Raw genomic sequence first — 16,230 nt, forward strand, 5'->3', positions numbered from 1 at the left:
TCTTATATTTTATTTATGTTGCTCGAGTATTGAGAAGCTACTTGAGATTGTCATTATTTTTTGCTGGTAGAAGAAATAATTGTGCCAAAGCTATAATAGGAACATAACAACTTCAGCATGGTATTGGATATGGTTTGAATTATGCTTATTCACCTCATTCAAAATCATAAACACCGACCAAACTGACGACACTCTTTGCAACAATCGGATAAATAAAATGTATTTACCATCACAAAACCACTACCAATTAGCCAATATATGGCGCGGCGTGCCGCCGCGCCATTCATTGCTAGTTTTTTTTAGATCTAAACATTATTTTAATTCAAACATTTTTCGGATTCGACATTTTAAAGTTCGAACCTATTTAGGTTAGAACATTTTTCAGATCTGAACAATTTTTGAATTTAAACATTTTTTAATCCAAACCTTTTATTTTGGGGACTTCGTATATATAATAGTTAACACTGAAGGCACTGACCACCAGATAGAAGCGTTGAATCAACTGACAAAAACAGAACAAAATGACGATAGAATAACACTTAAGGCATTTGTTACGCCACAAATAGTGCAACTACTAACATCCAAAACGATCCCGACGCGATAGCAAAATAAATAGGCCGACCCCATCACCCGCAGGTCCTAACGCGACCCCAAACGGAATCATCGCTTAAAGCGTTGGATAGGAGCACCCGCATAAAGTGTGCAAATCCTATACACCGACCAGATCGGTGTGTACGGCATGCCGCACACCCATGGTCGGGTATAGGGCCCGGCCCATTTCGGCCTTTTTTCCTTATTTTTATGTTTTCTGTTTATTCTTTCTCTTATCTTTTTTGTTTCATTTTTACCTTTTCCTTTTTTTCTCAAATTCGTAAAACTTACAAATTAAGAAAACGTACAATTTTGAAAACTGTTGAAGCTTTAAAATTATTCAAACTAAAAAATGTTCAAACTTAAAAATGTTCAAGTCTAAAAATTATTCAAAGTTAAAAAATTGTCCGTATTTGAAAAATCAAAAAATGTTCAAATTTAAAATATGTTTATGTTCGAAAAATGTTCAAATTTTTAAAAAATGTTCAATCTCAAAAAATGTTCAAATTTGAAAAATGTTTAAATTCTGATTTTTTCCAATTTTTTTTATTTTATTGAAAAAACAATTTTTAAAATAGTCATAAAAATTAGAACATTCGGATTTAAAAATATTTCTGCTTTTTAAATAAGGAAAATATGTAAACAGAAAAGAAAAAGAGAATAAGAGAAAACAAAAACGAACTTACCTGATGGGCTGGGCCGCGGCCAACTGCAGAACCGCCGGGTCGGTGTATAGCACCTCCCTAAAGTGCGCCTGTCTGTTGGAGATTACGTCGGACTACTGTGACGGGCCGGGTTGGCCTCGGCTTAGCGTGGGGCGAAATAAATATAAACATATCCTATGCAGAGAGGTTATCAAAAAGGATATTCCAGCCAGATCGTCTCCTTCCTAGAAACCCCAGCCAGATCGTCTCCTTCCTAGAAAGCCTAGGACCAGGCGGCGGCGGATGAGCCTGATGTCTAACCCTGTTAGCCAGATCTCAACACAAAAAAGAGAGCGAGGGTGTGTGGCGGCTGGGGATATTAGTTCTTCCAGCCCCGAGATGGAGATGACGGATCTAAATCGTAAGATGGAGCTCGCATGCTTTCATCAGATCCTCAAAGAACTCGATAAGTTTGTCGAAGACCTCTCCTCCTATTCGATCACGACCTGTTCGTCGGGTGATTTGCTGCCTGTTTTGCGCATAAGACTGTCAAAATTGCGTAAATCATATGCTTGTATTACGAGGTTGTATTCTCGCACGCCGGAAGGCAGTTCCCCTTTCAGGATTCCACGTAGGGTGCGGGATGCAGTGGTGTGGAAGCCTTCTGAGGTGGAGATGGACAGAGGCAAATCCTTCTTGGAGGAGCAGGAGATTTGTCCAGAAGTTACCCATGAGGTGCAGGAGGAGACAAACTTGGAGCTTAATCTCAAGGATCTGAACATACCCGGATTCAAATTGGACAAAGAAAATTGGGAATCTTCATTCCTCCTGGACGGAGATGATACTGGTGGTGGTGATGAGGACGAGCATTTGAACATATTCGGATTCAAATTGGACAAAGAAAATTGTGAATCTTCCTTCCTAGACGAACATGATACTGGTGGTGGTGATGAGGAAGAGGGGGAGATGGACAGTGAGAATCCCCCTATGGAGGAGCAGGTGCGGAGTATTGGCTCCAAATTCGAATTCGAGATAGGGGCAGAGATGGTGCTGCGTCCGGCTTATTTAAACACATTGGACAAATCAACAGTAGAATCAGTATCTTCCAGATTGGAGGTTCATGACAATGAGGAGATCGACAGAGGCAAATCAGAAGAACAATTAACCCTGGAGAAGGAGGAGATGGTGGCTGAGGAAGAGGATTTTACGTGTTACAGAAGTGACTGGGAATCTTCATGGGGATCAGACGGTTGCGGTTTCTTCGAAGACATGAGTGAGTAAACACACATCTTGCTCAATTTTGTTTAACAAGATATAGTTTACTTCCTGTTCTTTTACCCTTGATCGACCTTCATTCTTAGGGATTGGATTGGCTTTCCTTATCTAGTAGTTTATGTCAGATTTCTAACATATGCGTCAATTTGGTGCTGCACAGCGCAAGTGAGTTCCATGCACTTCACACACTTGACACCTAAACGCAATCGCTTGGAGAATGGTATCATGGATACCACCTTGCAGATTTTCTCCATCAAACTCACAGAAATTAAAGGTGGCTTCAGATGGCCATTGTCTGTATATGGTGTGGTTGCTGCCCGGGATGCTGTTGATCACAATCGCAACCTTCTCTTCTGCCTCAGTAGGAGGATGAGTCAAAAAATCAAGCAAGGCGTAAGTATAGTATCTTTGCTTTCATTTTCTTTTGGTGATATTGCTGCCTGCCTGCCTGGCTCATCTGCCTTGTTGATTAGTAGTTAATGAGGTGATTGATGATGCTTGCAGGATCCTTTTTTGCGCTTGATTGGTCCGTCTCGTGCAATTGTGTTCAAAGATCCTGTTGACTTTGAAATTCAACTGAAAGTTCAATTTGGAGCACTGTCGCAAGATAGAGCATTGATCAGTGGGACGTACCATTATGCCGGACGTGGCCTTGGTGCAAAAATAATTTGCTTTGAGAACTGCTTCTGCAAAATCGAGTTATGCTTAGAGCGAGTTGTAGAGACGGTCCAGGCCACTGTCTGCAGTGTACGTATTCTCAAACAGGGGTCTCAAGTTTTTAAATATGGATGTCGACTGGCTTGCTCAATGACATCATGTTCATGTAAGCTCATTGATGGTAAAGTCACTTATACTACTAATGCCCCATCTGGTGAAGTTGTGCTGCTTAATTCTCATTCTCCACCAATGTCTGAGGGTTCAGATGGTTATATTGATCTGGACCGGCGTGTTGTTTCTGTACAACTTGATGGAAGCCTGGAAGTTGTCATACAAGCCTACTCAGCATCCGGTGATATCGCTGCACAAGGTCATGTCTCCTTCGCACCCAAATCGTGCAGCGTAAGTCAGGATAATCTTTTTGTTGGCGATGCTCAGGTGGAGATTACGGTTGCTTGGTCACTTCTTGTCGAGAACAAGCGTGATATTGCTGGACAAGGGTGGGTGTTTGAAACTTCCCATCTTGAACATTGATGTGGTTCTTTGGCGATGAGGGCTGGACAAAGGCCAACCAAACATTTGATGTGTCCATTTGGCTTGTTTAATTATCTCTTGTTTTCTTAGTTATCAATGTAAGATGTACAACTATTCGTGCAGTTGTCTGATTTTGTTCTGGTATCGACTGTAACTTTGAAGTTATGTTGTGTGATTTGTGTATCAGCTATATCTTATACTATCTGTCTAATTTCTGTTATCGACTCTTAACTTTGAAGTTACTTTATATTGAATAATTTGTAGCCTAGCGTCTTTTTTTGTGTATTTATATGTTTTGCCGTTTTTGTTCTGGTCCGATTTGTTGAACAATTACCGCTCATTCCATCTTTTACAATTATATAAATGTGCAAGGTCTGCTGGGATCAGTGGAAGTACTTTGCTTTGCAAAAAGATTTGTGACTTGCCTCTTTCTGTTGAAACCGGAAGTGTTATTTCTAAAGGAAGGGAGACTGGACGTGTCAGGTTCGTTGAGAAAAGAGGGATTAAGCTGGTGCACGGAGTACTGCGATCACTCTTTCTACCTAGCTGTTTGCATAAGGTCATGCTATGTGGCAATAGTCAAAATAAGCGTCTAAGCCCTATCCCTTATAGTGTGCTAGTGCTATGTTTTTCACTTTTACTGTTTGGGAGGATTTATCAAGTAACCAAAGCCGTAGGATTCTCACCATCCATGTCATTGTCTCAATCGTGACTATGCCCAGGTAATTATCTCTTTTTTTTTTGCACAAGAATGTATGGAGTAGGTTTAATTCGATATAGTGTGGGCATACGAAGGGTATCAGTCCCCCTAGCCAGTCGCATTCTTCTCCACTTCCAGTCTGTTGGTTGCATTTTCCAGTGAAAAACGCTTCCCTTCACCCGGACGATCCATCCTCCCGATCGTCCTGGTCTAGCGCGCGCCCCGCGTCAGTGTGTCGAACAAATCAAAGCTGTCATCTGCCTAGTGTCTAAGCCCTATCCATTGTAGTGTGCTAGTGCAATGTTTCCACTTTTACTGTTTGGAAAGATTTATCAAAGACACGTTTGGTAGGGTGGGCTGAATTCCTACCACTGGGCACAACGAGATGGGCGCTGCTGCGCGTCGCGGACGGGCCACGAGCCACATTCGGTCCAATGTTTGGCAACATGTGTTGCATCAGGTTGTTTGGATGTTTGGATAAAGTGTTCCATCTCACCATAATACATGTGTTTGGTTGCCATTTTGGCCAACCAGGCAAACCTTCTCCTCACAATATTTAAATATAATGGTCTTACCATCACACAAGACACAAGAGCTCAAACACAGGGATACGCACAACACATAGTTATACACAACGACACAGTACTTAGTATCTAATCCTAGCGTACAGTACTGAATGGATCGTAGCGAACAAGAGGGGGGTGAATGGCGCTACGGCAAGTTTTAGTCTTTTTTAATTTTTATGCAACGGAAGGTAAAGGTGTGAACTTTAACAATGAGGGTGATCCTACAATGATTATCGGACAAGTGCAACAAGTAAAGGAATCAACAAGATAACGAGAGTAAGGAGCGAGACAACCGGGGGGCGCGAGGCGAGTCGAGGTTTGTTTCCCGCAGTTCCTTCCACAACAGGAAGTACGTCTGCGTTGAGGAGGTGCTAGTCTCACACTAGAGACTAGACGGCCACACCACGAAGGAAGGCATCACCTTCTTCCTCGAGAGAGTTCCACGGAGGTGCTCTCCCTCTTCCACTAAGGCACCGGTCGAGGCGGTGATTCCTTCACAAGGTTGGGGCGAGCTCCACACACAAGGATGCTCCCAACACCCTATGGATCTAGTACATCACCAAGCTAGACTCCATAGCTGCACATCTCCAATGCTCCACCATAGGAACCCATCTCCAATGCTCCACCATAGGAACTCTTCCAATGCTCCACCAAAGGAACCCTTCCAATGCCCCACCAAGGAACTCTTCCAATGCTCCACCAAATGAACTCTTCTCCAATGCTCCACTAAAGGAACCCTACCACCAAGATCCACTAAGGAATAGCTAGTATTGGTGAAATCTCTCTTGGTAGAACTATAGATCGGGGTCTCCTCCACCAATCCTCAAAGTTTAGGCAAGATTGGTTGGATGGAGAAGGAGATCCTCAAGGATTAAGCTCAGCAACAATGGAGGAGAGAGAAGGGGAAGAGATAAAATCGTGTTGGGGAAGAAGGGACCCTTAAATAGGCTCCTCCAAATCCAACCGTTATGTCCAGATTTGGCCTAAGCGGTACTACCGCTTCATGGAAGCGGTACTACGGCTCTGAGTTCGAAATCCCTCCAGATCTGGTCAAAGGACGCAGAGCGGTACTACCGCACGAGGTACCGCTTGAGGTACCACAATAGGGTCCAGACCTTACTGGATCCAAAGCGGTACCAGAGCGGTACTGCCGTAACGCGTTACGGTACTTCAAGCGGTACCGTGAGCGGTACTACCGCTCCAGGTACTGCAGGAGTACCACAACTCGTATTCTGGGTCAGTTTCGGCGCAGACTCAGAGCGGTACCGTGGCCGGTACCTATAGGGGTAGCGGTACTACCGCTACAGGTACCGGTAGTACCGGACTGGCTAAATCTGGTTTTCTTCCCTTTTTCTCTCCAACCATGTCACCTCGCTAAACACACACAAAACCAGAAAACCTATCAACTACGCTTCAGTCTTCCGATCTTGACGCGTCCGGCGAGGTCACCGTGCTCTTGCAAATCTAACAATGATACTCAAGGCACACAGTGAGATTACTCAAGTGTTGTCATCAAACACACAAAACTTGGGTTGTGAATTTTGCTCTTACAATCTCCCCCTTTTTGGTGTTTGATGACAACACAAGAGTTGATAATAACATATGATATTATGATGAGATCATTAGATTTGCAAAAACTCGACGGAGCTCCCCCTACACATGTGCATATCATGAATATGTATTTGAATACAAATACACATGTTATAGAGACATCACTCCCCCTAGTTTTTACAAACCAAGCACATATGCAACATAGATAAACAACATGTTCAAGTAGCATATGCACAATATGGAGGCAACAAAAGATCATGCACGGAGATTTGGGTGAAATTATCATACCATAGCCTTGAGAATACCCAAACTCACAATAAGATGCCTCCATAGGGTCGTTGATGTAGCCATAAGACAGGATAAGCAACTAGAACCAAACGGCTACAAACAACAAAGGTCCCCATCCACCTAGGAACTTCTCCCCCTTTGGCATCGGAACATCAAAAAGGAGGGTGACGAAACTAGAAGGATGGAGAAAAAGAACATACAACCAGGCTTGCAAAAATCACGAGAAAACAAGCTTGAAAGAGGTTCTTCAAAAACAAGATAAAGAAGGCAAAGAAGAAAGACAAAACAAGGTCACAATGAAACACAAAGAACCGAAAAACCCCTCAAGGAGGGGGTGTTGGTGGCCGAAGCCACCGTGTAAGAGTATAGTAGTGTGAGGTCGCGTAGATGTATCTAGGACTCACGGACTACAACTCAACATGAAGCTCATAAGTCACTTAATTGACAAATAGCAAATGTTTTGGATTTCTTTATGCATTATGGGGGGGGGGGGGATAGCTCAATGGATTTAAACCGCACCCCCCCTATGTTCATGCGTGCCTTTCATCTAGATATAAAGGTTAGGAGTGGTATGTGCGCACGGCGGTCAAGCAAAGTTCGATGGATCAATGATATTTAGCTCATGCCTCAACTCAATGAAACGCTTCTCATCCAAGGGCTTCGTGAAGATGTCCGCCAATTTATCCTTGGTGCTAATATAGGATAGTACAATATCTCCGTGAGCAATGTGATCCCGGATGAAGTGGTTCCGTATCTCAATGTGCTTCGTCTTGCCATGGAGAACCGGATTGTAGGCGATCTTGATTGCGCTCTCATTGTCACACAAAAGAGGCACCTTGCTATACTCGAGTCCATAATCCCGCAAGGCTTGCCTCATCCATAAGATTTGAGCACAACTACTCGCCGCGGCAATATACTCGGCTTCCGCGGTGGAGACGGAGACACAATTTTGCTTCTTCGAGGACCAACACACCAAAGATCTGCCAAGAAAGTGACATACTCCGGAGGTAGACTTCCTATCAATCTTGTCGCCCGCCCAATCGGAGTCGGTGAAACCAACCAAAGCAAAGTACGTGTCCCTTGGGTACCATAGTCCGAAGTGTGGGGTATCAACTAAATATCGAAAGATCCTTTTGACCGCCACAAGGTGGCTTTCCTTCGGACTTGCTTGAAACCATGCACACATACCAACGCTTAACATTATATCCGGGCGAGAGGCACAAAGTTAAAGAAGCGAACCTATCATCGAACGGTAGAGCTTGGTATCCACCGCTTTGCCGGCCTCGTCAAGAGAGAGTTGACACTTGAGTTGCATCGGAGTTCCAATCCCCTTGGAACCCTTCATATCAAAGCGCTTGAGCATGTCTTGGAGGTACTTTGCTTGATTGATGAAGGTGCCGTGTTGCATTTGCTTGATCTCGAACCCAAGAAAGTACTTGAGTTCACCCATCATTGACATTTCAAACCTATTTGTCATCAACATAGCAAACTCATCATTGAATTTTGTGTTAGTAGAGCCAAATATGATGTCATCTACATAGAGTTGGCATACGAAAAGCTCCCCATTGACCTTCTTAGTAAAAAGAGTCGGATCGATTTTCCCCACTTCGAAACCACGGTCTTCAAGCAACTCCTTGAGATGCTCATACCAAGCTCTAGGAGCTTGTTTGAGACCATATAGGGCCTTTTTGAGCTTGAAGACATGGTCCGGGAAATGGGGGTCCTCGAACCCCGGGGGTTGCTTCACATATACCTCCTCATGTAGAGGACCATTAAGAAAAGCACTCTTAACATCCATTTGTTGCAACTTAAAGCCATGATGTGAGGCAAAGGCCAAAAGGATACGGATGGACTCAAGCCTTGCAACTGGTGCAAAGGTTTCACCAAAGTCCACGCCTTCGACTTGAGAATAGCCTTGTGCCACCAATCTTGCTTTGTTGCGGATGACCGTGCCACTTTCATCTTGCTTGTTCTTGAAGATCCACTTGGTGCCGATAACATTGCGGCAATGATCGGGTTGCTTCATGAGAGTCCATACATCATTCCTCTTGAAGTTGTTGAGTTCCTCTTGCATTGCATTCAACCAATCGGGATCTTCGAGAGCGTCATTAACTTTAAGTGGTTCCACCCTAGAGACAAAGGCGTGGTGCTCACAAAAGTTTGCTAGTTGCCTCCGGGTGGTAACATTTCTCTTTAGATCACCAATGATGTTTTGCAAGGAATGAGACTTGAGACGCAAGTGTCTTGTAGTGGGGTCTTCACGGCGAGTGTCGGCTAGAGGAGATGGTTCTTGTGAGTCCTCTTGGCCTTCATCACGGTTTAGGTACTCGCCTTGACCTCCATTGTGGATGAAAGGGGCATCATTGTCATGAGATCCGGACGGCTCGGGGGTATTGGGAATAGTATTGTCCATGAAGATTATCCCCGAACCACTCGGAGAAGAACTTGAAGCTTGACCTTGGTCACTTGATGTTGGGTGTTGAGGTAGACGAGCTTGCGGTGAATGTTGTTCTTGAGCTTGTTGAGGTGAACTTGGACTTGATTGTTGTTGTAGATGTCGAGGTTGATCTTGAGGTTGAGGTTGAACTTGAGGTTGTTGTAGAGGTTGACTTGCATTAGTAAGATCAACGGAAGAAGCTTGGCCTTGTGGTGTAGATGGCTCCACTTGGGTGGAACTTGGTCCTTCCCTGGTACTCATAGAAGGTAGCTCTTGAGGTCGGCGAATGCCAACACCCATCCTTCCTATGGTATCCGGGGGAATTGCATCTCCTTTCTCACAAGAAGCACTTCGCTCCTCCAAGGATCTATCATCTTCATCGAATGTCACATCACAAGATTCTACAACATGCCCACTTGACTTGTTGAAGACTCTATAGGCGTGAGAATCCGTAGCATAGCCAACGAAAATTCTTTCTTGTGCTCTTGAATCAAACTTGGATAGGCGCGTGTCTTTGACAAGTATGTAGCATTTGCATCCGAAGACCTTGAAGTATGACACATTTGGCTTGTTGTCGGTGAGGATCTCATATGGTTTCTTCTCAAGACCTTTGCGAAAGTAGAGGCGGTTAGTAGCATGGCATGCGGTAGAGATAGCTTCCGCCCAAAAATTGTAGTTGGACTTGTATTCCATCATCATGGTTCGAGCGGCTTCGATCAAGGTTCGATTCTTCCTTTCGGCGACCCCATTTTATTGGGGAGTATATGGCGTGGAGTATTGGTGTTGGATTCCTTCTTCACCGAGGAATTCATCCAAGGTGTAGTTCTTGAACTCCGTTCCATGATCGCTCCTTATTGCGAGGATCTTGTTGTCGTACTTGCGTTGAACTTGGTTGGCAGACTCCATCATGGTCCGTTGAGTCTCACTCTTGTACTTGAAGAAGAATACCCAACAATAGCGTGAATAGTCATCAACGATGACAAGGCAATACTTCTTTCCTCCAAGACTTTCATGAGATGGTGGACCAAAGAGATCAACATGTAGGAGCTCCAAGCATCTTGTGGTAGAGATGATAGTCTTGGCCTTGTGAGGAGCTCCATGCATTTTTCCTTGTACGCAAGCCCTACAAACACGATCCTTGCAAAAAGAGACATCTTCTTTTAGTCCGAGAATGTGGCCACCCTTGTGGAGACTTTGCAAAGTCCTCATGTTGACATGGGCTAGTCGGCGATGCCATAACCAACCCTTGTCACCTTTGGCGAATAGGCAAAGAGCGGAAGATGTTGTCTTTCCGGAGAAATCGACAACATACAAACCGTTCTCTACATATCCAACAAAAGCTACATTGAGTGTCTTGCTCCACAAGAGGACCACCATATGTTCATCAAAGAATGTGCATAGACCCATGATACGCGTACAGCACGCGTCCGTTGGGAACCCCAAGAGGAAGGTGTGATGCGTACAGCGGCAAGTTTTCCCTCAGTATGAAAACAAGGTTTATCGAACCAGTAGGAGCCAAGAAGCACGTTGAAGGTTGATGGCGGCGAGATGTAGTGCGGCGCAACACCAGGGATTCCGGCACCAACGTGGAACCTGCACAACACAAACCAAGTACTTTGCCCCAACGAAACGAGTGAGGTTGTCAATCTCACCGGCTTGCTGTAACAAAGGATTAGATGTATAGTGTGGATGATGATTGTTTGCAGAAAACAGTAGAACAAGTATTGCAGTAGATTGTATTTCAGTATAGAGAATTGGACCGGGGTCCACAGTTCACTAGAGGTGTCTCTCCCATAAGATAAACAACATGTTGGGTGAACAAATTACAGTTGGGCAATTGACAAATAGAGAGGGCATGACCATGCACATACATATTATGATGAGTATAGTGAGATTTAATTGGGCATTACGACAAAGTACATAGACGCTATCCAGCATGGATCTATGCCTAAAAAGTCCACCTTCAGGTTATCATCCGAACCCCTTCCAGTATTAAGTTGCTAACAACAGACAATTGCATTAAGTATTGCGCGTAATGTAATCAATAACTACATCCTCGGACATAGCATCAATGTTTTATCCCTAGTGGCAACAGCACATCCATAATCTTAGAGGTTTCTCTCACTCCCCGCATTCACGGAGACATGAACCCACTATCGAGCATAAATACTCCCTCTTGGAGTTACTAGCATCAACTTGGCCGGAGCATCTACTAATAACGGAGAGCATGCAAGATCATAAACAACACATAGATATAAATTGATAATCAACATAACATGGTATTCTCTATTCATCGGATCCCAACAAACACAACATATAGAATTACAGATAGATGATCTTGATCATGTTCGACAGCTCACAAGACCCGACAATTAAGCACAATGGGGAGAAGACAACCATCTAGCTACTGCTATGGACCCATAGTCCAGGGGTAGACTACTCACTCATCACTCCGGAGGCGACCATGGCGGCGTAGAGTCCTCCGGGAGATGATTCCCCTCTCCGGCAGGGTGCCGGAGGCGATCTCCCGAATCCCCCGAGATGGGATTGGCGGCGGCGGCGTCTCTGGAAGGTTTTCCGTATCGTGGCTCTCGGTACTGGGGGTTTCGCGACGAAGGCTATTTGTAGGCGGAAGGGCAGGTCAGGGGGCGTCGCGAGGGGCCCAGGAGACAGGTCGGCGCGTCCAAGGGTGGGGCCGCGCCGCCTACCCTCCTGGCCACCTCGTGGCCCCACTTCGTTGACTCTTCGGTCTTCTGGAAGCTTCGTGGCAAAATAGGACCCTGGGCGTTGATTTCATCCAATTCCGAGAATATTTACTTACTAGGATTTCTGAAACCAAAAACAGCAGAAAACAACAACTGGCACTTCGGCATCTTGTTAATAGGTTAGTTCCAGAAAATGCATAAATATGACATAAAGTGTGCATAAAACATGTAGATATCATCAATAATGTGGCATGGAACATAAGAAATTATCGATACGTCGGAGACGTATCAACCCATACGAGCAATTTGATGAACGGAGAGTAAGTTGTAACCAAGGGTCTCGACAAGGAGGACATTCACAAGTGAGATGTCGGGTGTTACCACCACCTTGCCAAGACCCAATACCTTAGAGCACGTGTTGTCGCCATATGATACGGTAGAGAGAGAAGGCACGAGGTCGACAACAATATCCTTGCTTCCGGTCATATGACTTGTGGCTCCACTATCAACCACCCATTTAGCGTCACCGGAAGCATAGTCCTACAAGGAATCAAGTCTTGGATTTAGGTACCCATTTTTCAATGGGTCCTAGCATGTTAGTAACAAGGGGTTTGGGAACCCAAATAGTCTAATCAACATTGTCCTTTTGAGGACCAATAAAGCGAGCACGAATATGTCCATAGTAATCAACAAAAAGAACATGAGAAGGGTTGTTAGAGCCGGCGAAACCCGTCGAGGCGGAGTTGGGTACTCCATCTCTTCTTGAGCTAGCATTGCTCTCTTCAAGGTTGATCTCCATGTTCTCCTTGTTCTTATTCTTCTTGGTCCTCTTCTTCCTCTTCCTCTTTGGCTTGGTAGCCACTCCTCCTTCATTGTACGAGCCCTCTTTGGCTCCATCTTTGGCTTCAATGATTCCTTCCAAGTACTTGGCTTGAACTTGGAGTCTATCAAATTTGGCCTTCAAGCGATTGACTTCATCTTCATGCTCCAGGTGAGGATGGCTTATATCAAACACTTGAACTTTCTTTGCCTTGTTCACCCGGAAGTGTTCCATCAAAGCTTCTTCTTGGAGAGCGTTCATCTTCATGAGCATCCGCTTGTCATTCTTCATCTTGGCAATGTCACGTTCATGAGTGCAACATGCACGGTCCTTGCTCAAAAGAAAGTACTCCTTCAATGTTTCCTCTTGCATGGAATTGACTTCCATGAGCTTGGCTTCCCTTCTCTTCAAGGCGGCTATTTCCTCCTCATGATCACAACACGTGTCCTTCTCCTTGCTCATGCGGAGACATTGTACCAAAGACTCTTCTTGCTTGCTACTCAAACTCAATAGCTTGGCCTTGGTGATCTCAAGAGCGGCAATTTCTTCTTCATGGTTGCAACATGAGGTCTTCTCTTTGAACAAGCGGTAATATTCATCCAAGGCTTCTTCTTGAAGAGCATTGACTTCCAAGAGAAGAGCATTGTGCCTCCTCAAGGAAGTAACTTGATCCACAAGCTCATCATGACAAGGATTGGGGTCTTCATCATCTTTCCCTTTGTTGGCTTCCTCGAGAGAGAGCATCTTCTTTTTGAGGTCACCAACCAACTCAAGAGCATGGTCTCGATCCTTGGTCAGTCGTGAAACAATAGCTTCGTTCTTGTCTTCAAGGACGATGACACTAGCTTCAAGAGACATGCGAAGATTCCATTCATCATCAAGCTCCTCCTTGAGATTGGCAAGCTCAAATGCCGCTTCCCTTTCCAACTTCTCCCTCTTCTCAATAAGATCTTGTGCCGCACCAAGTTGGGCTAAGAGAGCCCCAACATGAATCTTGGTATCCCCTTGCATGTTAGAGAGAAAAGAATCCAAAGAATCCAAACCCATAATCTCATGTTTGACGGTGAGACTAGTGGCATCATCAATATATAAGGCAGTAGTTGAAGATGATGGTTTGGAAGGGGATTTTACCTCCGTGGATACCTTTGCCATTAGGCAACGAGCATTGTTGGTGACGAGGTTCTCATTAGGAGAGTCGAAAAGGGATATAGAGGGAGTGGAAATGGCTATGGCGGCCACTCCCTCTCCTTCCTTGTTGGAGCGCTTGTCCTCATGCTCTCCATCTTCATCGGAGGAGTACTCTTCTCGAATGATGAAGGCTCTAGGCTTCTTGTTGGAGGAGACCTTGTCGTCATCGGACCTTGGGGAGAACTTGGAGAATCCTTTGGAGAATGACTTGTGCTTATCCTTTGGGATAAGCCTTCCACCATGATCTTCTCTTATCTCAAACATACAATCCGCGACAAAATGATTCTTGTCGCCGCAATTGTAGCATGTTCTTCCCTTTGCTCCCTCCCTTGGGCTCTTGGAGAATCTTCTTGGAGAATCACGTGATCTTCTTGGTCTTGAGCTTCGGGACATGTTTCCATCCCAAAATTTCTTGGCGGCGAGAGCCATGTGCTCATGATAGTTGATCTTGAGATCATCCGATGCCCACTCAACGGGATCCTCATCGCTTTCACTAGCTTCATGCACCTTCATCTTCAATGCAAGGTTGGGCTTGCGGTAGTTGTGGACGCGAGCAACAAGATCCTCCACATTCTTCTTGGAAATGTCCAAAGCGATGACTTCACTAAGGACTTCATCGGATGTCATAGCACGGAAGGAGGCGTTTTGGTGGATGGCCGTCAACTTCACTTCCTCATAAGGGAGGAGAGCATTGTAGAACTTGCGCTTGATCCAATGGTCATCCACGAACGTTGCTCCAAGATCTTGCATTTGCACGGCAAGAGCGATGAGGCGCCGATAAATCTCTTCGGGGGTCTCTCCTTCAATCATGACGAAGTTGTCGGCCATGTTGTTCACTTCATCGAAACGAGAGCTTTGGATGCTTGCATTTCCGAGGAAGAGCTTCTCAAGTTTGTCCCATGCTTCCTTGGCGGTCTTGAGCGAGCGGATATGAGCATGGTCCTTGGGCGTGATGGCCATGTGAATCATGTTGATGGCGGTGGCGTTCAGTTGGTCATCCACCACATCTCTTCTTGTCAAATTCTTTGGGTCTCGTGGTGAATAGCCCTCCACAATGATACGCCAAAGCTCGGTAGAAGCGCTGCGCACATGAGAACGCATTAAGAATTGTGTCGGGGGAAGACCCCGGGTAGGGCAATGGACGCGGAGCAGCCGGCTGACCACTGGCCGGCTCGCAGCAAAGGCCGGCTGAGGAGCAGCCGGCTGGAGCCGTGGCCGGCTGGTCCGGAAGCTAGCTGGCTCTAAGTCCTAGTCGGCCTGGCTACGGCCGCCAATGCTGTGGCTGGGCCGGCTTCTACAAGCCATATCCGACTGGGGGTTTGTACCTCAGACCGACTCGAGGCTGGTGATACGTCTCCGACGTATCGATAATTTCTATGTTCCATGCCACATTATTGATGATATCTACATGTTTTATGCACACTTTATATCGTTTTTATGCGTTTTCCGGAACTAACCTATTGACGAGATGCCGAAGGGCCAGTTGCTGTTTTCTGCTGTTTTTGGTTTCAGAAATCCTAGTAAGGAAATATTCTCGGAATCGGACGAAATCAACGCCCAGCATCTTAGAATCCCCGGGAGCTTCTAGAACACCCGAGAGTCGCCAGAGAGGACCCACAGGGGGCCCACACATGGGGCTGGTGCGGCCCAGGCCCTGGCCGCGCCGCCCTATTGTCTGGTGGCCCCAGACCCCTTCTGACGCCGCCTCTTCGCCTATAAGAAGCCCCTCGACCTAAAACCTCGATACGGAAAAGCCACGGTACGAGAAACCTTCCAGAGCCGCCGCCATCGCGAAGCCAAGATCTGGGGGACAGGACTGATAACCCACAAGTATAGGGGATCGCGGCAGTCTTCGCGGGTAGTATAACCCAATTTATTGATTCGACACAAGGGGAGGTAAAGAATACTTATAAGCCTTAACAACTGAGTTGTCAATTCAGCTGCACCTGGAAAAGCACTAGTAACAGGGGTGATGTGAAAGTAGCAGTAATATGAGAGCAATAGTAACAGTAACACAACAGCAGTAATAGTAACACAGGAGCAATGGCACCAGAAAATAGTTGATACTACTTCCAATGACATGTAAAACAAGTATACGATGATGAGAGATGGACCGGGGTTCCCAGCGATCTACACTAGTCGCAACTCTCCAATAAGTGACAAGTGTTGGGTGAACAAATTACAGTTGTGCAATTGATAGGAATCAAAGCATTAAGATAGAACATCAAGATTACTAATTATGTAGGCATGTTTTCCATATATAGTCGTACGTGC

General features: G+C 45.4%; 1 protein-coding gene across 1 annotated transcript; it reads left to right on the forward strand.

Annotated features, from left to right (window-relative positions):
- Nucleotides 1-1,463: 1,463 nt before the first annotated feature.
- On the forward strand, nt 1,464-3,866 carry LOC124693225. The gene is made up of 3 exons (XM_047226688.1): nt 1,464-2,508; nt 2,671-2,903; nt 3,015-3,866. The coding sequence occupies exons 1-3, from the start codon at nt 1,539-1,541 to the stop codon at nt 3,699-3,701; spliced, it is 1,890 nt and encodes a 629-aa protein (XP_047082644.1). The 5' UTR covers nt 1,464-1,538; the 3' UTR covers nt 3,702-3,866.
- The last annotated feature ends 12,364 nt before the right edge of the window (nt 3,867-16,230 follow it).

Source organism: Lolium rigidum, chromosome 2 (assembly GCF_022539505.1).
Source record: "Lolium rigidum isolate FL_2022 chromosome 2, APGP_CSIRO_Lrig_0.1, whole genome shotgun sequence".
NCBI classification, from domain to species: domain Eukaryota; kingdom Viridiplantae; phylum Streptophyta; class Magnoliopsida; order Poales; family Poaceae; genus Lolium; species Lolium rigidum.

Coding starts and splice junctions, on each gene's coding strand:
- LOC124693225 (XM_047226688.1), top strand. CDS start 1,539: ATGAGCCTGATGTCTAACCCTGTTAGCCAGATCTCAACACAAAAAAGA. Junction 2,509..2,670: donor CGGTTTCTTCGAAGACATGA/GTGAGTAAACAC, acceptor GGTGCTGCACAG/CGCAAGTGAGTTCCATGCAC. Junction 2,904..3,014: donor GTCAAAAAATCAAGCAAGGC/GTAAGTATAGTA, acceptor TGATGCTTGCAG/GATCCTTTTTTGCGCTTGAT.